The sequence below is a fragment of the Pleuronectes platessa genome, chromosome 6, assembly GCF_947347685.1.
Source record: "Pleuronectes platessa chromosome 6, fPlePla1.1, whole genome shotgun sequence".
NCBI classification, from domain to species: domain Eukaryota; kingdom Metazoa; phylum Chordata; class Actinopteri; order Pleuronectiformes; family Pleuronectidae; genus Pleuronectes; species Pleuronectes platessa.
The window spans coordinates 7,909,232-7,934,179 of NC_070631.1; the positions used below are offsets into that span (position 1 = coordinate 7,909,232).

At 46.5% G+C, this 24,948-nt stretch overlaps 1 protein-coding gene across 4 annotated transcripts in view; it reads right to left on the minus strand.

Annotated features, from left to right (window-relative positions):
* iqsec1a (IQ motif and Sec7 domain ArfGEF 1a) overlaps nt 1–24,948 on the minus strand; it is a 40,268-nt gene that overhangs the window by 11,709 nt on the left and 3,611 nt on the right. The window contains exons 1-6 of one of the 4 annotated variants that reach the window (XM_053424332.1): nt 10,483–10,840; nt 3,170–3,449; nt 1,746–3,025; nt 880–1,041; nt 612–734; nt 66–232 (exon numbers count right to left, since the gene is read on the minus strand). In XM_053424332.1, the coding sequence (XP_053280307.1) occupies nt 66–232; nt 612–734; nt 880–1,041; nt 1,746–3,025; nt 3,170–3,449; nt 10,483–10,547 (2,077 nt within the window). In that variant the 5' untranslated portion in view covers nt 10,548–10,840. Of the gene's footprint in view, nt 1–65; nt 233–611; nt 735–879; nt 1,042–1,745; nt 3,026–3,169; nt 3,450–4,137; nt 4,623–10,482; nt 10,841–24,948 lie in introns of those variants that run through there. The other 3 variants (XM_053424330.1, XM_053424333.1, XM_053424331.1) reach the window with 3 other exon arrangements.

Consider the following 24,948-nt stretch of genomic DNA (forward strand, 5'->3'; position numbering starts at 1 on the left):
TTTATTATTTATAATTTAATATCTATTCAACAACACTGTTTCATATTGGTCATTTGTTTTATCACCTCGTAAATTCTTGATAAAGTCCTCCATCTTCATCTTCCTCTCGGGCTTAACGTTGGGGCTGTACATGTCGGTGTTGAGGAGGATGATGGCGAAGGCCAGGATGAAGATGGTGTCGGGGTTCCTGAACTGTCTCACCACCGTGGGGTTACAGATGCAGTAGCGCTGGCTAGAGACACGAGAGGGGGGGGAGAGCAACCGTGGTGAAGTTCTACTCACGTCCAAGATTAGATTGCAAAACACGCAAAGCTATTGTGCTCATGGAGAGGAAATGCTTTGAGGCTCGGAGAAAGCAGAAGTTAGCGTTCTCTTTGTGTAACGGTAACTATTGTGACAATAGAGGAACATCAGCAGGATTGACATTAAAAAGATCAATAAAATTAAAAGAACACTAGTTCACATGGTGCTTTCAGGATTTAATCAAACCATATACAGACAAATATATTGGTTTCTATTGGTTTCACTTTTTTATTCCCCTGCATCTTTCTGTGTAGTCATCACTCATTCGTCAAGATGTTTAAATGTCATCGTTGAGGGAGCGGTCTCACCTGAAAGCCTCGATAAGCCGCTCCACCTTCTGGGCCTCGCCCTGCACACGGATGTGGTTCTGAAATTTCCTGAGGGCCTCGTCCAGCTCCATGCTCTGGAAGTCCATTTCATCCACCACGCAGCTGGTGCACACAGGGCCAGATGGAGAGAGAAGAAATTAAAAACACAATCATAGTGCTCATCAGTAAGGATCAAGAGGATGTTCCAAGAGATGTTCTCTTTCTTTTATTTTTTCTCATTTAATTAAGAAGTAAATATCATACTTACTCTAAGACATCCCTGTTGAACTGTTTCTGCCGATTGCCGAGGAATTCTCCAATCATCTGCCGGCTCAGGCCCTTCCTCTGCAGCAGGAAGTGAGCCACACCGACCGGCGTGTCAGGGATGAATCCCCTCTCTGTCAGGTACTGGACCCCTTTCTCCGGCTTCCTGAAAAACCAACATGGACGGGGGGTTATCTCTTAACATGTTTCAAATATAAATCAGTAGAGAAACTATAATATTTTTCAAGAAAGACCTCTGAACTGTTCGATTTCTCAAATCGTTTAAGCACATAGAACTAGAGCTCAACGTCGTTTTTAAACCCTTATGACAAGGAAATGTAAATCAAGCTTGATATTTTACAGTTTAATCGTAAACCTTTATTATAAATAACTAAAAAGAAAAAGAAAACAACTACATCCAAATATATCGAAGATGAAATAAGAAAATAAGACATTTATCATGTAATACAAATGCACATCTTTATGGTTCCAAGTCAAGCTCTTGAACCATATGTGATAAGAGGTCAGACCAAACACATTAAAGAAATAAGGTTATTTATAATTGCTCATGAAAGATAAATAATTGAGCTACATTGCACCACAGTAAGCTGAATTTTCCCACAGATATAAAACAAAGGCAGTCTATTTAATTCCCTCATCGCTGACATGTAGTTGTGTCAGTTCGAATCTTGCAATTGGAGTTCCTTCAGGATCACAGAGTGAAAAAATTGTTTACGATAGTTATATTCTAAACACAAATTAAATGAATGCTTCTGAATTCTTCTTCAATCCAAATATCTTTTCTAAATATAGAGAATCCCTCTCATACACACTGGTCCCACGCCTGCTCCGTCAGAGCCGAGCACCTACTTGTTGAAGAGATTCAGGCCGATGCGATAGTGTCTCTTGCGGATCACATCGTTGCTGAAGATGGGCGAGTCCCAGCTGTTGCGGGTCTCTTTGTGGTAAGTCTGTTTGCTGAGCGTCTGCTCTCGGAGGCTGTCTCTCGACGACGACTCGGAGCTGCAGTTGATGGTGTCGTTGGAGTTGGACGTGCTGTTGATGCTGTCGTTGTCCCCGTCGGAGAAGTCGGACTCGGACTTGCTCTGCCGGTTGGCCGAGCCGTTGATGGCGAGGTGGCTCTCCAGCTGGCGGTGGCGGTGGCGCAGGGGGGCGTCGTCGTCCCGGGACGGAGCTCGCGGCGGGGGGCCGTGGGAAATGTGTTTGGGGCTCGCCTGCGACGACGTCACGATGTGGCCGTGCGGCTCGTACGCCGGCGGCCGCTTGACCGAGCCCCGGTCCGAGCGGTCACTGAGCTCCACGGAGCTGTCACTGGGAGGTTGAATGGTCAACAGAGGAAGATGGTCCATTCTGAGCCGCTGCTCCTGGCACTCCAGAGAGGGAGTGCTGCGGCAGCTAGTGTCTGTGTCCTGACCCTCATCTTTAGGGTCAATGGGCCAGTACTCCTGCGAGGAGTTGACTGACCGCATCCGCAAGTCTGATTCCGTGCTGGAAGGATGCTCCCCCGACCTGGACAGGGCGATAGAGGGGGACATGTCCTCCTCGTCGATGAACAGAGTGACATCACTGTACGATGCCATGGTGTCATCGTGCATGCGTCCGGTGGCCCTGCGGTGGGACTTCACCTGATAGGGCGCTTTCCTCTCCACCTCGGAGCAGCCTATGGCCTCGGGGTCGGGGCCCTCGTCCCCCTGGAGGCTGCGACAGTTCAGTGCATCGTCTATCGACTCGGCCAGAGACTTGACCTGCCGGGAAAAGGCGTCCTCCAGCTCCGTGATGGCGTCGGTCAGGTCGCTCTGCGGAGGCGGGTGAGACACCATGTTGGCCTGCTGGTGAACCTCGATATCTCCACACTCAGACTGCACCATGGACAGGGGGCTGCCATCTTCCGTCATGGACACCTGCCTCCCCTCGAAGTAGGAGCTGTGCACTTTCTCGGGACCCTCAAACGACAGCTGCATCCTCATATTGGACAGAACAATGCGTCTGGACATACGGTTCTCAGACATGGAGCTCCTGAGACGTTCAAAGTTCTTGTTCATCTGGTACTGGCGGAAGGCTGTCTGGATGGTGCGGGCCGCATGCCGGGTTATGAATCGTCCGCCATATTTGCGCTCCAGCATCTCCACCTAGGGCGAAGGAGGAGAAAATAAAATATTGATTCTGTTGTGTTAACTTGAGCTGGTCTTTCAACCTGTCTGGTGTCATGAGAACACGAGAAACTTTGATCCAACTCCAAAACAAACAATCCATCGAGGCTGCTGTTGGAATACCTGTTTGTCCTGAAGGTCAGCGGAGAGCTCATAGCTCTCGGAGAGCGAGCGCGACCGCTTGATGGCCTCCTCCTCCGCCTGCTTCCGGATGATGGACTGCGAGTGCTGAAGCTTGGGCCGACGGGGCCTCTGAGGGCCGGGCTGGACCCCGTGGCTGTAAAGCGGGCTGTCGAATCTGTCGGGGCTGATGGCGGAGCCGTGGGTCACCGGAGCCTGGCCATAGCTGGCTCCAGCGTCCAGGGAAGGGCCGCTCTCATTGGGCCGTCCATCCCCTTCCACACTGCAGAGAGAGAGAGGGAGCAAAGGGATGATTAGAATTTTAATCTTCAGTTAAACAATGAGAAGTTTTTGAATTCAGAATCAATCGGGATCAATCATAATCTGATTGAAGTGTTATAGAAAATGCTTTTCTGTTTCTCTATGAAATGTCAGAGCGATAAGTAGCTTAACTAGACTTTGGAACAATCTGCTAGAGGAGATTAGACTCACTTCTTAACATACAACTTTATAAAAAAATAAAATAAAAATCTTATCATGTGATGTATATTGCTTTTATTATCTGTGTCTTTATAATTATTTGTTGTGTTTCGTAAGTTTCATATTGTCTGTTGTAAAGCATTTAGTTACTTGTGTTGAAATGTGATGTACAAATAAGGTTATCAGTATTGTTATTGTTGCAATAATTTGTTGCAAAATAACTGCCGGGAGACTTCCTTCAAGAAAAGCAAAAGTGATTCAAGCAACAAGTCCGACTCTAGAGGAGTGAACTGGAGACTAAATGAGGGACCTAACTGGAGAGAGCTGACTGGACTGGTCTCTGTAACAACTCCAGTCTGCCATGCCAGACTCAGTATATACAAATGCCACGTAAACACTCTCCAAGCATCAAACACGTCCAGTCATCGGTCGGCCCCGTGAGCTCACCTCTTACACGGTTACTGTGAAGGAACAAACGAAAGGTTACTCACTCACTCTTGCACTCGGCCGCTTTACAAGGCGACTGCTTCATGCGCACAGACCGTCTGTTCTCTATGAATTGCCAACTCTTCCTCCATATCTTGTCCACCATTCTCTCAGCTGAGTCAAGTCCAGAGTACACAGGCTCCTCCAGGAAACCACAGCTCAGTTCACGTCATGTGCCAATCAGCGGCCGACGGGGAGTTGCATCACGTCGGCCGGACACATTGCTCCAATGCATGTTACAAAGTCCAGGTCGGAGCAGCACGACAGAGCAAATACGACTTCAGCAGCTCCTTTGAAAGTCCTAAGTGGGCATATGTGCGGTGCCCACCGTAAAAAAAAACTGACCTCACGCTAACATTTCTTCTCCTCCACGGTACAGTGCACTCGCTGTGCGCTGGCAGCCCTGTGTGTTTGAACTGTGACGTGCCACACCCATGCAGTGTACACAATCCACTTCCTTCATTAGACAGCCTCCAATCAACAGTGAGGAACAACAGGCTGCTAGCAAACGGCAAAAAGTGGTGGGTGAAAAAGTGGAACTGAATATGGTCAAAAGTTCCCACGGCAGATGTGTTAGTGAACTCGCTTTACATATTTTGCCCTTAACCAAATATAAATTGACAGGTCAGGAACTTCCCTCAGCACAGTGCACCAACAAAAGATCCAAGCTTCACCACAGCCTGTGAACATTAATATAATAAGCCTGCTCCGAGTCATATTGTGAATTTGAATCTAACTCACAAACCCCAATTTTGTCCCTTTATGTCTGCCGATTCCTATCTTTATTATATTATATCTTAATAATTGTATTATAGAACTATATTTTATTGTAAAAAGTGTAATATCAAGTCACTAAAATGACCCTGTAGAGCACAAACCTCCACCAAGGCCCAACAGTTCCCTTATATTTGAGGTCTTGACCTTCAATGTAAAGTGCATCGAGATAATGAAAGTTATGATTTGGCACAAAAAAAATACAATCTAACTGAATTCAGGTTATATAAGGTTGCATCAAAATCCGCACACACATAGATATCAGTTCCCTAAATGTTTCCTGAATGATTCTCTGGGAAAAAACCCGATCTCACAATGTTTAAAAAGCACCAAAATGTTATTGGTTCTTTGACAACAGAAATGTTTTTGAGGCAAATATCAAAAAGCATTTGAGAGTTTAACATTATCAGAATATTGTTGGGATTAAAAACATCCAGGAAGTATTTAGTCAAATTCCAACTGCAAGTAATGGAAAATATTACTATGTTCTGAAGCAGTGCCGGAGTTAAATTCCACCATATGCTGCAGCGGAGTGAATTCTTGAGCCTCACATTATCCTTGTGTGTCTGAAAAGTGATGACCTGTTTGTTATCTGCAGCCAAGGGCAAGGTGACACGGAGGAGGTTCATATATGCAAAGTGTGGACCACATACATCTCAACCACGCCTCAGCAGAGGGCCTTCACTCTGCTGGCTCAACCTAATACCTTGCACAGGGCTCACTGACTCACTATCATACCTCATTGCATAATCACCACTGGGACAAACCTCCCCGACCATCTGTCAGGTGAAGCTGCCATCGCCGGAGTGAAGAGTCAAACCTTGCTCTCTGTCACGGCACCAAATTAGAGCCGCTGGTAGATATTTTTGCTTTTGTGAAGAAGTTTGACGACTGACTCGGATAAAGTGATCATGGACAGAAAGCGTTTATGCAAAGAAGTTCAAATTCATATTTAAATTAAGAAAAGGCCTGAATGGACATGTAAATATATTACATTTCATTTAAAGGATAAAAAATGTGGCACACGTTTGCAAATGTAGTGATTTGTGTATTATGTACATAGAGGTTTATAGTATTTGTATAGTAAGAGTACACAATTGCAACTTTTTGTTGTTTTCACTGGGTCAGGGAGGCACCTATTAAATCTTGGGGCAGATCTGGATCAGGGGGCAGATCCAGGAATAACTTTTTACTTTCTTTGGTGTTTTGAAAGACTTTTTCTCAGAGGATAATTCATGGGTCCGGTGGGGAAAAAAAACAAGTCATGTTTAGGAGTTATTCCTGAGTGTGTGCAATTTGGTGCGGATCCAAATTACAATCGAGTATATTTAAATGTGGTTTCACAAAATGACTGTTGTGCTTTGGAGGGGGTCTAAACTCTACCAGTGCTATTCTGATGGGCTCTATGTTTATCTAGACATCAGCTCAGCGCTCTGTTGTCTGAATGTCCTCTCACAGGCTTGTGCGGCTGCAGATTCTTAGTTTTGTCATCATAATTCTGTTGTTTTGATTTTCTATTGTCCTATTTATAGAGAGCTGAGAGTAATAGCTTTTCCTGATTGCTTGTCGTTACTTACGAACCATATGACAATACAGCCACGGTAATGAATTGACATGAAATGACCGGAGACACAATAAACGACCGGCTCCTTTTAATAGCTACCACAGAGCTCCTCTGTGGGTCGCTCTCTCACTCGGTCACCTCCAAACACATTCGAGGCCCAAACTCCAAACTGCCGCTGCAGAACTGGCTTTCGCCCTTTAGTCACCGAGACCTGGAGCCAGGTTTTCTCCTTTTCCATTTCCTTCTCTCTTTCTTTCCGCTTCACTTTCAACCAGCCATGCATCCAGGCTGTGGGTGTGTAGCTGTGGATGCACAGTGGGAATGAGTGCTTAGGGGAAAAGGAGATAAATAAAAAAGAGGCATTGTGAGCTGATGTTTGAAGCTGGAGATGTAGGTTGTATATATCAAAACGTTGTTGGAGGTAAAGGATGAAGCAATGACAGTTGTCCAAGGACCACTTCCTGGTGGAAATATGATCTCTCTATATTCGCAGCCGCTACGCAACCATGTCTGTCCCCCCGTCTGGCTCTTTATCCAGCCGGAGCCCCCGCTGGTTCCGATGTAGCCACGGATAAGCATGTCGGCTCAGCTGGCAGTGATTTTCAGCCATGAGACCCTGGGATTTGTGGGGAAAGGGTTGGGGAGGAGTTTGACCATCTCCCTTACCTCCCTCCTTCCCCTCTCAACACATCCTGAACAAACAGGCCCAGGCCCCCGTCCAGGCCTCAGCCAACTCCATCAGTCGGACCTGAGGGAGAAACATTCCTCCATCCCGGAAAAGAGGAGTCACATCTTCAGGGAATAGAAGGAGGCTAATGAAGTGCAGGCCGGAGTTACGGAGGAAGGGAAAACCGCAGTGTGGAACTAACGTGAATCCCAAACCAAGGCACCGGAGTAGATGTTAAACTCCTAATTCGTTTTTTAAGATGCGTTTTCTTCATTTGGGTTTAATGCAGCTTAATTGAATTTCAAAAAAACATTTTAAATGAGAAAGCAATGCACAACAGTATATGTAGAGCAGGGAGTAACTTATCTGTAAAGCTTGATAGTAAAATTGCGTCTCTCAGGTTAAAGGATGAAGAATAATCAAGTTGTATAAAGTGCAGACCCTGAGATGTTAAGGTCACCTCATGTGAAGTTGCTAGAACAACACATTACACTCTCTTGTCTTGATGGTATTGAAATATGGTGGCCAAGAAAGTCAAATGAGCCCTGACTCTGAATTTTGTCCACAATTATGGAAAAGGGAGTTTGTTTTATTTGCTAAAATGATAAAATATGAGCAATGACACTAATGTAACAGAACTACAGGCACTTTTACATTTCAGGCCTTTATCACAACCTTATCTGGGTTTTCTTCACGTACATAAACATAGCCAGTGAACCGACCTTTCCACTCAAATCAAACAGACCTTCCGTGATCCCAGTTCTCACCCCACATGCACTGAACAACACGTGCTCCAAACACAACAAAAGCAGATGTTTGCTCTCCCTCTCTCTCTCTCTCTCGTGGAACTCATAAATACAGATGTGCTCCCCTGCCCCGATGACACGGAAGTGAGCGAACGCATTTTCCAGGTAAAAAGTTAGGAGACCACACGGTGAAGACGAGTTAAACGAAGTTCGACGTCAAAAAAGGTAAAGCTGCCTGTAAACACTCAGATTTACCAAGTCAGTTCAGCACAAATAACCATCTAAAGGAGGTTTGGGGGGGGGGGTCGCGAGCTGGAAAGCTACACTGGCCTGCAGACAGACAGAAGACTGACTCTGGAGAGTTTGCAGCAGACGATATACAGTCGCCTGGAGCCTCATAAGACTCGTGGCTGAGTCATGGCTACTACTGGAAGTTGTATATTTCAGTTTGAGAGCCGTGAGACTCCATAAATCAGAACCTGTCGTCTTCCTTCCAACTGGCCAGAGACACGCGAGTCTTCAAAGTGAAGCCACACAGCTAAAACCAAAACACAGTGTAAATGTATCATATAAAATATCTGACCTTGTCCTTCTTATGACACTTTATATAGCAAAGTTATGTGCATTCACAGCAGACTTAACCAATCTCAAAGCTGCTGGGGGCAAAAGCCAGTAATTGGGGCTGTAGACAGCGGATGTTGAGGCAAAGGCTGTTTACTGTTCACAGTCAGAGTTGAATGTTTAGAGTTTACCTACAATATTCAGCAAGGACACTTTAGAAATATGAAGAATTCTAAACATCAGCAGCTCTTCTGGTTCAGAAACATCACGAGGAACAATCCACCGTTCAATTGTGTTTCAGTCCAGTGGGTGGGACTACGCAGTCAGAGCTGCAGAGGGCGCTGCTGCTCAGTAAAAGTTACATAGTGATGCTTTAAGTTTAACTTTTACAGTCGAAAGTCAAAGTCAACTCTATTTTTAATCCTGCCGTATGTACAGGACATTGACAGGATTGAACTTCTGTCTCTCTCTGATCCCCGGTGTAAACATATAAGTAGACTAAGTATGAATGCAAAAACACAGCTTATAAGCATGCAACATAACAAGTATTCAAAACATAGTACACAGCACCACATTGTACGCGGTCATAAGGCACACGGTGGATAAGATAGAGTAGTGCAAACCAAAATAGTGTAAAAATGGATTGAGAGTGTAAAAATACTTCATGGGAAGCCAATAACTGATGCATTCCTTCAATGTTCCTCGTGTTTCACTCTCCACACCAACTTTTACCCGAGAGCAACCAAACGGCTCACACGTGATTGGTCAAACTAGAAAGAGCAACAAGTAGAGTCTGTTTATAGAGATTCGTATTGAACTTACTCATTAATCACAACCTACTGAGCAGAATCAGGCTGAACACAAAAAATGAAAATCACCATATAAAGTCTGCATATAATTGATTATTGTTTCCAGTCGTTCAAAGATTAGGAATAATAGAGTTCTTCATTTTTAGCATAGCACAGAGACCGTGTACTAAAGCCAGTGTGACGAGTGGTCGATGTTGTGTTGATGCCCACACTTGTTACTTGAAGTAATCAGAAATCCATACCATTCCCCTGTTAACAACCAGACCTCAATCTGTCTACATGAAGGCTTCCCTGCTACCCCCCCCCCTCCCGTCAAGATGCACAACAACAGCAACAACAACAACAACAACAGAGCCACTGTCAATATTTCCTCAATAATAAATAATTAACCTCTCCCCCACAATGCACTCAGCACCTGGTCTTGAGTATCCAGCTATGAAAAACCACAGAGTCACAGCCAGCGAGCGGCAGGGCCACGAAACACCACAGGAATGCCCTTCAATCGAGCTGGAGGGGGGGGGGGGGGGGGGCAGCTTACAGATGGATTCTGTACAGTAAGACTAAACACACCATGATCTCACACACACACACACACACACACAGTGACTCAGAGAGAGGACATGATCTGTTTTCCATTGTGACGGAGTCAGAATCGAAACAGCAGACCCCGCTTTTAAAACGCATCGACTTCGTGACTGAGCTCGAAGCTTCACGTTAATCCCGTCAGCGCCGAGTGTGGATTATGTGAAAACACGTACAATAAAAAAGCAAAGACGTTATCTTTTCACAACACACACACAAACACACACACTGGCTTTCAACTGTTTATGAAACAAAGACTTATGAGCTCCTGGAGCCTGGCGAAACCTCATTCAATGACAAAACACACACAAACACCCACACACGCACGCACATACTTCACACACACACAATCATACTTCTCACACACACAGTAACTCAACTGTTTATGAAACAAAGAATTATGAGCTCCTGGAGCCTGGCGAAACCTCATTCAATGACAAAACACACACAAACACACATACTTCACACACACACACACACACACACACACACACACACACACACACACACACACACACACACACACACACACACACACACACACACACACACACACACACACACACACACACACACACACACACACACACACACACACTTCACACACTTCACACACACACACACACACACAGTCCTGTTCCTCTTACCAGCCTTTCAGCTCCAGCTCCAGCAGTGACAGGGTCTTCCCGGAGTTACACTGCAGACACCACATGCTGGCCCGGCGCTCACAGGACGACGTTCCCCAAACACAAGCGTTCCCACTCACCAGTCCCCATTACTGCCCACCAAGGTTTCTCTAACACACACATGAGGATCTCAAAACTGTCATTCTCCCGTATCCTGGCAGCTCTCTACTCCTCAGGAACACTTCCCATCTCTTTGCCTTGTAGCAGCAGCCTCATAGGGATGCATGGTCTGTGAGTCAGTCCACAATCTCTGTGACAGCCCAGTGGAGATCTTTCTTTTTCTCCCTCTTCCTTTCTGTCGTCTGTGCGCCGGGGCTAGTAGGAGTATAGGGAGAGTAGGGGAAAGGGGGGGGGGGGGGGGGCGGAGGCTGGGAGACGGGAGTATGGGTTTCTGCCAGGGCCGGAGCAGTATGGAAGGGGGCGGGGTGCCGGGGAGAGGGTGTGAGAGCGCCGTGGCTCTGTGGCTGGGTGGAGAGGAAGAGGGAGAAGGGGATGAAACACCTCCTGCACCACATTAATCATGCAAAGAAGGGGACGCTCAAATGACCCCGGAGTCATGGAGAAAATGGGATTTTTCTGGCTTATCATCAGAGAATGTGAAAACATGAAAATGAGAGGATGGGGAGGGAATGGGAGATGAAAGCACGGACAGGAGGGAGGTGGGGGAGAGAGCGACGGCCTCATCCAGTCCGACACGTTCAGGTGTAGAGGAGAAAAGTGAGAGGAGAACGTGGCGTGAAGAGGAGATAAAGCTGCAGGAGACAGGGTTTGGGAGTGTCTGAATGTCAGAGGTACCTTTTCTTTGCCTTTTATACACAGAGGAAGAATGACTTAGTGGGCAGGGATGGCAAATACGAGAGAGCACCTTCTAATAATAGAGCCTTTCAGGGCCCGAGCAGTGACTGGCGAGATGGGATCTAAGAAAAGAGGCAGAGAGGATCCTGCAGCAGAAGAACCACGGCAGTGTTGAAGGGTTGTTCTTCTCTCGCCCTCCTATTTTCAACCTCCCTCAAATCAGCTTTGTTTTATTTCATGGATAATGTCACGGTGCCAGAATGCCACCCGTGTTATCCCGTGACCGCCGAGCTCACCCGCCGCTCTCCCATCATCCCACTTCCCGGCTGCACTGGACCCCGGGTTGACTGCGCCGCCGCTCTCGGGACTTCACAGCGTTGTTGCTCCGACAGGCCAGAGACTAATCACCCCTCTGAGAGAAGGGGGTTGGGGTAAACTGCCCCCAAGTCAAAGGTATTTTCTATCTAATGGCAACAGGCACAGGAAGCAGAGGAGAATGGCTCCCACATGGAGCCGGTTTACAGGGACACCAATCATTTACACACACGCACACCCACGCATACACACCAGTCCCACCAGGGAGACGCTGATGTCCTCTAATTACAGGCCTGAGCCCTTCAAATGATCACCTTCCCTGGACGCTTTTCTCATCCGGGCCTTCAAAACGAACGATGTGGAATGAGAGACAAAGCAGAAAAAGGAACGAGTAGCCACAAAACGTCTGCACACGGTTATCGTCTTAACATGTGCCCCCGGAATCACAGCAGGGGACGTCCACGGAATGACTTGCCGTGTGTGACTCAGGCAGAATGGTTACGTGCAGCGAGGCAGACATAGTGACCGGCCAGCCGATCTATTTCAGTTCAGAGACCTTGGCCCTGGACTCTGGTGACTACAGCTGCTAATGCGTTGCGGAGCTGCAGACACTTGACTCGACTTACAGAGCTCGACTATCACGCGATCGCTCCACTCTTGCCCCCAAATCCATTTATTCCTGAGTGCCAGTAAACACAACAAACCGAAAAAAATAAATAAAAAAGAAGAAGGCAGCCAAAAGCCATTTGAGACACTCTTCCTCCAATAAAACTGGCATCCTCGTTATTCTCTCACTTTGTCTCGGTGGCAGGCCTCAGGGAGAGTCTAACCGGAGTTTATTTGTGTGGGAGTGAGAGATATGAAGTAATCGCTTTTCTCATTTTGAAGATCAACACGTGACCCCCTGTATTTCATGTGATTGATTTCAGTATGAGGCCCAGGAGCCGCTTTAGCATAAGCGTCGAGGGGAGCTTTGCTGAACTGATCAAATTAGACGGATTCCAGGTATGAAGCACGGCTGCAAAACTTTTCACAAACTCAGAGGCGCTTAACGAGCCTGTGTAATTATCTCCGTCTGCCTTGAGGTCTAGCTGTTCCTCCTCCGGTGTTACGACCCGGTGTACAGTCGCCTCGGCTGAGCGCAGGCCCACTCCACATCCCGACTCCTGGCTGCACGCCGCTCGGCTCCGGAATGATGTCATTGAGAATTCCAGGCAGAGGCCCACTCTCTGCTCATAAAATGCCATTTCTTCAACTCAATACATATGGTTTCTGCGAGTTTCAGCTCCTTATGCTCGACCACCCCTCCCCACCTCCCCTTAGTTTAGTCTGTGTGCCTCCCCCTGTCTCACTCTTCCCCTTAGTTTTCAGCATAAAGAAAGTCACGTACATTATTACACTTGGGACGAGACCAATGGGGCGACGGCAGGTCAGATGCACACAAGCGCCTTTATCAGGTGCAATCCCGCAATGTTATCAGTGGAAAAAAGGAAACTTGGATTTTCCCATTTGCAAAAAAAAAGAAAGATAAAAGACAGAGTCGGAGGGGAAAGACAGCAAAGGAAGCGACGAGGGGAGAGGGAGAGGTGAACGCTTCCTGGAAAGTTGGTCACAAGGTTTTTGGCGCCGAGTGCTCCGTCCGTCTACATGACATCATGCACCGGTTTTCATTATCTGCTGAGCAACTGAGACCTGGGCTAAGAAATGGAAAATAAAACAAAAACTGGGTCCTCGCCTGGTCTGGAAACAATTAGAGCGGGCTGATGTCATAGTTTGATACAACAGAATACCAAATGAGATGTAGTGGCCCGGGTTAGCTTTGTGAACACAGAGGACTTTGTGGGGGAAGAAAAAAAAGAAAAGAAACACATTTTCCCTGTAAATTGTCAGGAACAAAAGAATTCCTGTGCACGAAAAAAAAAAGGATCCAGCAGAGAGATGTATAAATAGAGCTGAAATAAGAGTAATTAAAGGATCTGCTGCCTCTGCTCATCACATCCTGGCAGCAAAGCTGGAGCAGATGTGTTGCCTGTGGGATCCAGTGGGAATGATCAAAGTTCATCAGTGGCAAGTGGTGGCTGGGAGGCTTTTCTCTGTTCTACCGTTCATAACCAAGTAGTTCCAATCAAGATCGAGACAATCTGTTGGTCCAGACATATGGAAACTGAAAACACAGACTTCAGACACGAGTAAAAACATTATTTCAACCAAGTTAAATGTTTTCTCTTTTACACAACGGGCTATTTTCTTCTCACAGGGATCGAGCTTGATGGGCATGAAACCCTGTTATCTCTGCAGCACTGACTGAAAGGTGTTTGCGCCACGAAGGATCAAAAACTGTCGAATAGCATAGGGCAGCCCTGGATGACTGGTTATAAGACTGAAGGCGTAGAAACGTTAGTTTGACATTTGGGGAATTACAGTCATTTACTTTCTTGTCAACAGTTAAAGGAGACGATCGATAGCCCTCTCATGTGTGCACTTAATTTAAAGCTGCAGCCGGGGGACGGTCTAGCTCAGGTTAGAATAAAAAAATTGGAGCGCGAGCCAAGAAGTCACCATCCAAAAGAGCCACACGAGGAAAAAGTCCAACACATAAAAGACATAACTCGTCAATTTAAATACTCATCATAATTTTTTTTGGGACACTGCCATAGAAGCCCCCCCCACCCCTCTTTCTCTAGCTTTTATAATCACAATTTAAGCTTTATTTGAAATCTAGGGTTGGTAACTTTTTATCTTATAAGGTGAAATCTTACAAAAAAAAAAGACCAATCATTTCGTTCAGACCAAACTAAACGATTCACTGGCGAGACGAGAAGTTGGCGAGCGAGTCACGGGGAAGAGTCGGATTTTAGAAGTCGTCGGGCAGCGCTAGTTTGTGTGTTTTGGGGGCATAGCTTTGACAACAGAGACAACCAATGGGAGGAGGACTGGGGTGTATCGGTGGCCTGCTCTTGCTGTTTTTTCCAGGATTATCAACTATCGATTTGAGCAAATATTTTATTCAGGTGCCTGTGTTTGGAAAATATTAAACAGTAACAAGCTTGTTCTACCCACAACCCATATAAAAAGGCCCAGTGTGTAAGATTTAGTTGAAAGGGATCTTGGAAATTGAATAAAAAATAACCCTAGTGATGTTTTCATTATTGTTTGGAGGCCACCATGTTTTTAACAGAACCCCAGACTGGACAGATTTAATGACAAATGAAGGCTACCACAGGTTCTCTCTCATGTTTGGAAGGGTAGGGTGAGGTGAGGGGTGCTCAGCTGCAACATGCAACATGCAACGCCACCACTAGATGTCACTAGATTCCACACACAGAACCTTTAAATCACCGGGGGGGTTAACTCTCTAGCCATGTCTGCTGCTCACTCTTTCCTGGGTGGAGTTCTTCTCTGCTTACTTCTCTCTGTGTTTGCGTGGGCTTCCAATGGTTTCCTCTCACATTCCGGAGATGTATGCCAGTCAGGTGGGGCGGAGACTGCAAACTGCCCAAAGAGTTGGATGTGGGCATCGAGTGCCACCAGCCTGGGCAGGGAACCCGCAGGCATTAAATGACACCCTTACGATGGAAACCAAACAAACTTTAACTTAACGACTCGCCCACATGTTTGTGTGCTGTTTTCTGTGTAAGCAGTTTTGTAAAAAAAAACAAAAAAAACAACAACATTTTATGGAACCAGAGGGCTGCAAAGGCCTGACTACATGCATCTGCTATCTGTCTCCTACTCTCTATAAAAGAAAATAGAGCTCATATTTTGTTACCATTATTAGAAACGGGCCGAGTTTGTCCATTTACACTATGTTCCTTTCTGTTCCCTCCATTACCAGATACCATATTTCTCCATAGCCCTCTCCCTGGCACGGAAACACACTAAAGCACCATTCTCCCCGGCTAAAAATAGACCCATGTGAGGCGACACACTCTGGTAAACACTCAGTGTGAGAGATGAACAATACTGTAAAGAACACAGAGGAAGAAGAAACAGCCACTGAACGCCCTGCTGATTCCATCTCCTGCTCTTTTCCTTTGTGGCAGATCGATGTGCAGAGTTTTTCAATGACAGTGAAATTAAATTTTGAGGTCAGCTGCAAAAAAAGGCGCTGCAAGATTTAGAAAGCGTCTCCGGTGTTTTTTTTAGCTCCGAGCAGCCCAGACTGCAAATGTGACAAAGGCCACAGCGGGTATAAATACTTGTGGCGGTCACGGGAGCGTGACACGACAGCCAGACGCACAAAACAGACCCTGACAGAGGCCTTATATGATGAGAGTCCAGTCTGCAGTGGGCTTTCAGAGGGACACTGCCACCCACTGGTTAGAAATGAGACTTCACGTTGTCTGTGCACACAAGGCCTTTGGGGGGGGGCGGACATGTGACGCTGAGCTCATTCACGACGGCTGAGGTCAGATGTGTTTGTCGTGGCTGTCGGGGGGGGGGGGGGGGCTGGGTTACTCCACTGCACCAGGATGGTACACACCAGCCTTTTCTGGTAGGGGGACGCCGTGCTGGGACACGGGGGGGGGGGGGGGGGGGACGGGACGGGACGGGACTGGTGCAATGAGGTATTTTCGGGCGGTGGCAGACTCACACCTGTCTGAAGTCACACAGAGCAAGTCCTGTGCTATATGTGTCAGGGAAATGTGGCACGGCAAAGACATGTACAGCATGTCTGACATCACTATTACTGATGATATATATTACCGTAGAAATACTTTATGTATGTGATATATTCTGAAAATTGGAGAATTTAGTTTTTTCTGTTATTTTAGGTCATGCGAAATTTACAACGCATCGGCTTGTGCACTCACTGCAATAACTTAATGGCACGTTTTCGAATACAGAACTAGAAAATGTTCATATACCGATGATTTGAAATTATTTCTGAAGCATCTGCCTCCCTAAAAAGTATTATAGTCTCTAACCGATCAGCAGGCTGGGTCCCAATTGGTGTAACATGAGGCGAACACTTTAAAATCTTGTCTCTCTTTTAACTCTGATTCCAGAGCTGATTTCTAGTAGTCATCCATCCATCAGCGCTATGATTCAAAAAAATAAACATGTATCATTTGACACAAACCAGACATGTTTCAAAAATAATTGTGTGCATTTGTTTGTGTGTGTGTGTGTGTGTTAGCGTGTGTGTGTGTGTGTGTGTGTGTGTGTGTGTGTGTGTGTGTGTGTGTGCGAGCGCCTGGCAATCAATTTGGAGCCACGAGCAAATTGACTGGAAGGAACAATAATAACAATCACTGGTGTTCCAATCAGATTTCATTTATTGTCGACTGCACCAGCGATCAGATAAACACCCGATGCTCTCGTACACGCTGCTTTATGAAGCATGAAAATTGTGTTAATGGTTTCCAGCTGAGGACTCGAGTCTAAATAAGACGTGAATTAATGCGTAGTGTTAATTTAAATTAGTGAATCATCATTAAGTATCGTATGGGAAGACTTGCGCCCTCGGCTTTACAATATACTGACTGAGAGATAAGGGGATCATGTTTGAGGAGAAACAGATAAAGGGAGGAAACACAGATCCAAACCTTTACATTCCTACAATAGTTGGGCCTGGGATGGCGAACATACCAGGACTCACCTCTGCACACACAGCTGTCTTATCACTTCAGCACATTTTTGCTTCGCTTTGCTTTCCTTCCAGCTTTAGACGCCACGGTCACGAGTCCAGTTACTGGCTGTTCTCCACCGCCCAACCCGTGGCTGAGGCCGCGGTGCCGGCCTGGAATCCGAAGCCGGCAGCAGAAACACTGCGGCTATTGAGCCCCGAGGAGCACCGCCCGGCTCGGCTGTCCACACTGGCACAAGCCATTGTTTGTGTTGGCACCGTGCATGAAGGCTGCCTCTCTCAAGCCTGCCTTTTTTATGTCTTTGATTCCAGGAGAAACACAAGTCACTGGACAATGGCGGCTAACGTGTAGTGATGAGTTGTGTCAATATGTCAAACTCTGCCAGGTTCGGTTTGTGGACTTCTGCTCTGGACCCACAAACCTCAGTCGTACTCCACGAGCCGGTGTGATTCCAGTGTCATACAGAAATTCGACGTTTCCTTTCAGGCCCTGCTCCACTTGGAGGTGAAAGCACAGAGCGTATTTCATTTTAACGGCCCTCATTAGGCTGACAGTGATCGAATCATGCAGGAAGCGTCCTGTTATTTTTGGAGAAAATGCCTAAAAGTGGTGGACTAAATAGAAATGTGGGAAAGTGAAGGCAGCTATGAGTATCGTGATCTACTAATACTGTTTAAAAACATTAAAATACAACAATAACATCATTGAATTGAACCTAGTGTGAAGCTGAAACTAATTTTATGCTTCGTTTTACAAATAATTATAATAAAAGAAAACAGACTACTCAGGTTAGACAGGTCTTTCTTACATGGATTTTACATTACACGTTCATCAAGTAGGAACTTTTTTCCCCCCCATTAATAAAAGTGAGTAACTGCTGCGTCAGGATCCCGTTCGTCAAAGGAAACACTGACTCCTTTCCGCCTTTCTTCTCAAAACCTCACATCCAGGCAGAAAAACCAGCTCCATCGAGAACCGAGTCACCAGAGGACGAGCAACAGAGGACTCGGGATCAGTTTACACCACGTGATGAGAACTTTGAGCTAACGGCTGAAACTGAAAACCTGATCAGTCGCGTTTAAATATTTATTGAAAGTCACGGCTGAAAGAACCAAAACAATGAGAGAAAGAATTAAAAAAAAAATAATTCACGATTCCGGCACCCCCTGTTTATGTCCTCACTTCATGCATGTCAGTGTTTTTTTTTGGGAGGTTGAAGATGACAAAAAAATAAGAGGAATTATCCGTGATTTCTTTTAGGGGGGGTAACTGGGAAGTAATCAATCACAGAACAAAAGCCCAGAGATAACGCTGCCGCCCTCGATCTGCATTCCTCTTCCCCAGGAATGCAGAAGGAAGGTGAGGCAGCTTTTTGTGCAGGTCACGAGAGCGCTGAGAAATGGATTCATGTTGACATATTCCAGTCGGAACAAGATATCCTGAGTGTGCAGGTTCCATTCATTCCACATTTCCCCGAGACCCAGCGGGTGCGAGTCAGCAGATCTTATATCCAGACATGTGACCCGTCCAGGCAGGCGAGGTATAGGACGAGGATCTTTACAGAGAGATAACGACATGCTGGGAATAACAAGCAAGATCATTAGAAACCAGAGGTCACGCGGCACGGTGCTTATTGTTTCATTTCCCACAATGCCTTTCCCGTAACCGACGCTTATTTACACGGGGGGGCACGCGGATTCATTCACCTTCTCCATGACAAACTACCTGACAGAAGCTTATGTTGTTTGGCTTCAATTAAATTCACACACGACCAAATCTGATTGGACAGTTTCTGGCTCAAATTGAAACTAGTTAACGACACACAGGGGCGAGTTACATGGAGAAAAACAACAGACCTGACCAGAGGAGTCTTAGAATTAAAATAAAAAAATACAACAAAACAAGTCATTAGAGAGGAATGGATTTCAAATGCAGAGTGAATCTATCCAGCGGATCCCTGGTGGTTTGACGTACACTCCATAAAACCTTCTGTTTTATTGACTGTAAGCTCAGCCCGGGTCTCTGCAGGCTGCAGGACCCATCCATCTGTTGCCCCCTCAGTCACTTACTAGAGGCCCCTGTCCGAGCGCTCTGAACCCACAGGTTAACAAACTGCTCCTCTACGCAGTCGACCATACTGTGCATCACAAAGCACAATTTGTCAGGTTTAAACGAAAGTTGCTCTGGGTGTGAGAAACTCAAAAAGCAGTGGAAACTGATACTTTTTTCCACTAATGTTTGATTTACTTCCAGAACAAACTGGCTTGGACGAGGATGTGGAAACATCAGAAGACAGAGAGGATGTTTCTCTACCTCCCGTTTTCCGGGACCCGTTCAGATTTGCCTGAGAAGTTGACGTTTCAGACAGATGTAGTTTTTAACACGGTGGATTCCGGGGGCTCGGGTGATTGAGCGAGCGCCGGCCAGATTCTGTCGTTTTAATCAACTGAACTTCCTGAACAGCCTCAGGTGTCAATAAAAAAGCAGGAGGTTGTATCAGCAGCGGGTGATTCTCACGCCCGAGTGGTAATCTACGACTGACACAAAGATCAACACGCGACCGTATGAGAATGTTTTCTCATTTGGTGGAGGCTGTTTCCTCAAGCCGCTTCTCCAGCCAAGTTCCAGTTTGAGTTCTGGGCGTTCTTCACTTTGATTTACTGGCCTGGGAGAACTGAGGTGAAGTAAGTGACTCTCTGGGAAGAGGATATCCAGCTCTGCCAAGGAGGTTATGTCTTTGACCCTGTCTGTTTGTTTTTATACAAGATTACACAATAAATACCATTATTTGTCAGCAGGATTATTTAAAATCTATGGAACAGTTTAACAAAACCTGGCAAAGGGATGGTACATGACCAATTTCCAAGGAAATAATTCATGGATCTTGATGAAATCAGACATATTAAGGGGACTGATATCTATGGGAAATTTGGTGCATTTTATTTTAAATTAAGGGGGATTGTTGGGCCTCTGCATGCAGGTTTGCCTTATTGTCAAGTTTGCTGGTTTGAATTGACATCAAATCCAAGTTGCACCTATAGGAATTCATGTTAAGTGTGTGGTTAAAAGGTCAAACACTCTATGAAAGCCTGAACTTCCTGGAATAGACCTTAAGCAAACTGTACGACATACAACTGAGGATTTTGCAGTGACAGCTGGAAGGAGCCTTTTCCCAGGGAGGGACCTGGTGAGTCAGCAGCTCAGCGACATCCTCAAACCAGCACTGATAACAGGAAGAGATCCTTTTCCTGGTGTAATCTCTTCATGTGTGTGGAGTGTGACAGGTTCACTTTTTTTGTCTGCTGGACCTCCTGCTCAGCCACGTAAAAACATCTGATCACAGTAAAGTGAAGATGCTTTCGGGAGATCCTTGCTCCTCAGCATCATTTTAAAACCGCCTGAGACCTTATTTGAACTGTTTCCCGTATGGAACCACACTGAGTAATGAACAGAGAGAAGCCGTCAGATTTGCTGTTTAATGATGAAACACAGAGGAATCCTGTGTAATAAAGAGCTATCGAGATCCACTGCTGCCTGGGCTCAATGATCCCAGAGGGGAATTCTGCCTTTTATTTGACGCACCAGGTAAAGTCACTGAGCAACGTCCTGCACCAGGACAACAAGATCACGTGTGGCGGGGTGGGGGTGTAAACATAGAACAGACAAAGAGGACATAAGGAGGGGGGGGGGGGAGAAGTGAACAGAGGGACTGATAGAGAGGAAGGGCTGAGCTGCATGTGATGTAAACAGATTGCAAACTGTGCATGCATTCAGCACAGTGCGTCCCTCTATTCTCCTGACTTCCATTCTCACGTACAGTCTGACTGATGAGGGAGAAGCCGCCTCACGCTCTGTGCATCTAATGGGCTCTAATGATGGCCTCACTGGGCCGTCCATTCTGCCAACAGGTCTAATGAGAGATGGTCCGAGCGGAGGGAACACACAAGCTCTTCATGAACAAACAGATCATCGGGGGTCCTGTTTGTAGACGTGAGCGAGAGGCCGATCGGCAGGAATGGGCCGTGAATCACAAACTTGCTGTCATTGGAACTGGGGGCTTGGTCACGTTCAGAGGAACATGAAGCAGAGAGGAGCTGAGAACAACCTGCAGCAGCTCAGAGGCTACAGTGCAGCAGCTTGTACATCACACACGCTTCCTGAAATGTACGATGCGATATGATAAAGATGCATTTTGATCCCAGATATGAAAACACTTCCACGTCCGATTAAATGTAGACTAAAGGAAACCAGTTTACAATGACAGAACCATAGGAAAGGAAAATATTAGGACACATGAGGATATTTGAAAATGTTCTTGTCACAGAAAGTAGAATAGCACTCAGTAGAGGACACTCCCTTTTAAATCCACACACTCATCAGTTCCCTAAAAACGTGAGACTTTTTTTTAATCAAGATCTATGAATTTTTCCCGGAGAAAATGTTGAAAATGTTAAAAAATCTTGCTATAAAAGTCCTGGATAGGCCACCTGATCAAGATCTGAACCCAAACCCACTGGGTTCGCCTCTGATCCACTCAGCATCCTTCAACTAAGTTTCATGGAAATCTGCCAAGTATCGTTTGTGTGTAATCACATCTAGAAACAAACAGACAGGGGTAAAAACATAACCTCCTTGTCGGTGGAGGATATCAAACCTTCTAGTAAATTCTTCTTCTTCTAGTAATTCTGCAGTATTGTAATGCATGCACACCAGGTGCTGTATTTGCCACACACACACACACACACACACACACACACACACACACACACACACACACACACACACACACACACACACACACACACACACACACACACACACACACACACACACACACACACACACACACACAGAGTAGAGCCCACCTACCTCCTCACATCTGTCCCCGGGTTGGCCCTACGTGACCAGAGGCTGGCTCTGATGGCAAACTGCTGCAGCTCCGTGCAGAGAGCTGAGGGGACTGTGGTTACTGGAGAGCTGCAGCGGCTCTGTCGGTCACAGGAGACCGGGAACCCTCCATCGGACTGATTTACTCTCCACTAATCAGCACATTCCCCCCCGAACGTCAATGAAAAGAGGAGGCTCCCCCCCCGCTCAGCGCCCTCCCCCTGCCTCGCTCACACTCTGACCCTCACTCTTCTTTCAACCTCTTTCTGCATTGCTCCATCTCTCTCTTGCTTTTCTTCTTCTTACCATCAGCTGTCCTCTCAACCCAGCCCCCCACCCCAGCCCCCCACCCCCGCCCCACCCCCAACACGCCTCCAGACTGGTCTGTGGTCATTTATTCAGCTGCTGTGTTGATGGCTGATGTTCAGTAGGGGACACTGTGTATTGCGGCTCTGCAAGGTCACCGGTTGTTTTTTATTTCCTCCCTCCTCAGGACACATGGCGAGGCTGAAGGGGAAATCTGAGCTCTCAACTAGGACACATCCTCAGACAGCCGGCCTGCACGAGCACCGAACAAAATGCAGGAAGATAACAGGTCATCTAACAATGAAATCTCTTCAAATCTGAAGGGAAATGGCAGCGCTTTTCATATTAAAGCAACACTATGCAACTTTTTAGCCCGAAATAGCAGCTTCAATGTGTTTGAAGGCTCATAGAGCAGCTGTCACTTCCATTCCACACTGTGTGGAGCGGACTGAGAGATCCAATCCAATCCAGCAAGTTCAAGAGGAATGCCGAACTGTAAATCGGTCAAAAGGACTCAGAGGTCATTAATAACCATCATCTTTCTACAATATTCATCAAGGAAACTTTCAAAATATGAAGAATTGTGAACAGAGTTTGGTTCAGTTGTCACAGCAGCAGCTCTTCTGGTTGAGGGAGAACGGGAATCATGGGTAATATCCGCCATTTAGTTGGGATTCACTTCAGTGAGTGGGACTATGAAGCCCAACACAATTAATCACCATATATGGCTGCAGAGGGAGCTGTTGCCCAATAAAAAAGACATGGCAGATTCAAGAGTCATGCTGTAGATCAATAAAAAAAGACTTAGAAGTCATTAAAAACCTCTTTATCCCCAATATTCAGCCACATTCATTCAACAGAATTAACACCATGTGTGGCCACAGGGGGCACTGTTGCTCGGTTAAAGTGACAGAGCTGCTTTAAGTTGAATGTGTAAAAGTGAAACCACCTTCTGATTTGGGAAGACAAACCTTGGTGTGGCACAACAAACCGAGGGAGCTGACACAGAGTTCACTGATCTGCAAACATCCAGCTCTCTGTGTGTCATGTCTGGATCCTGCTCAGGCCAGTTCAGCCCAGTTCGACCTTAGCTCATAAAAACATGTCAATAAAATAATGAGAAAAGGAGAAATGGGCAGAAATGATTCCTCACTTGTTGGCGTGGCTTCCTGTGAGCTCCAAACTGTGTTGCTCTGTATTTTTTAACATCTACAACATACAGTCCGGGTAGAATCATAACTATATTGGCCATGTTAAGTAAACCTCGGCAGTAAAACGTCTACAGCAGTTCATCTGGGAGAGAAGCCAGACAAGCAGAGTGGGAGGCGGCAGCAGCTTCTGTGGGAGACGATGAAAAAAGCCCCCATCTGCCTCCATTGGTCTCCACTGTGCTCACCAGTGGACCACGGTGAAATCCAGGGCCGCTCAATTATTTTTTGACTGAAAATATCTCTTGACTCCCTCACAGCGGACCGCCCCGGATCATTGGCTGCGTGGCCATTAACCAGGCAGACATGCAGCCACACAGTGGGAGGCAGATCAATACGAGACCTCTGTCAAGCTCTCACAGGAGATGCTCTCAGACCTCGAGGCTGTTTCTCTGTCCAGGCGGCTCTCCACCAACAGATGGCGGTGGAGAGCAGTCGACGCTGAAGACGGGGACTGATGCAGGGGGGGGGGGGGGGGGGGGGGGGGGGGGTTTAGGCTTACACGACTGATCAAAGGACTCCCACATATCTTCATCAAGATGGGCAAGGAAACAAGTTGGTGCAAAGTGGAGCAGCGGTGGGAGGGTGATTGTCGTAAAAAGAACTGGGGGAGAATGTGGAGAGAGAGAGAGAGAGAGAGAGAGAGAGAGAGAGAGAGAGAGAGGGCTGCAGATGGGGAGAGGCAGAGGAACTTTATTCTGCGGCTCCCAGGGGAACTCATTTGAGCTGCAGGCGGACATGTTTGGTGTGAATGACGAGACGGGTGTGATCTCTCAGTCTCATTTATCACAGACCGTGATGACGCCTTAGTTTCAGCCTGGAGTGGTCCCTCTTTTGAAAGACATCGCACTGCAGTCTGGGTAATAAGTCCCGACACTTAGAGTTCAAAACACATCTTTTTCCCCACTATCTGATAAATTCAGTGGTAATAATGATGATTATCAATAATTCAGCTTGTGTGCTGAACGGATTAATTCTCTGTCGTTAGATAAATTACAGCCCTGGAAAGCCGAGGACCTGAGTGATGGAGGCTCTAGATGTGTCTCAGTGGACGAGCTCCTCACGGACTGAAAACAGGATTTATCACAATTTTACACACGTGCACAGATCTTTGAGACCAGTTGTCAAGGCAACGGCCAGGGCTGACATAAAAAGAAGCGTGCACTGTCCGCACCATGAGGAGGAAGAGATGCTCTGGTATGTGCAGAAAGCACTGGTCTGCATTTCCACTCCCAGCCCGGAGCAATTAGTCCAATCAGGGTTAAACATTTACCTCTAATGACTGTTTACCAGCCACAGAACCAGCCTCCAGGAAAGCATGCTTA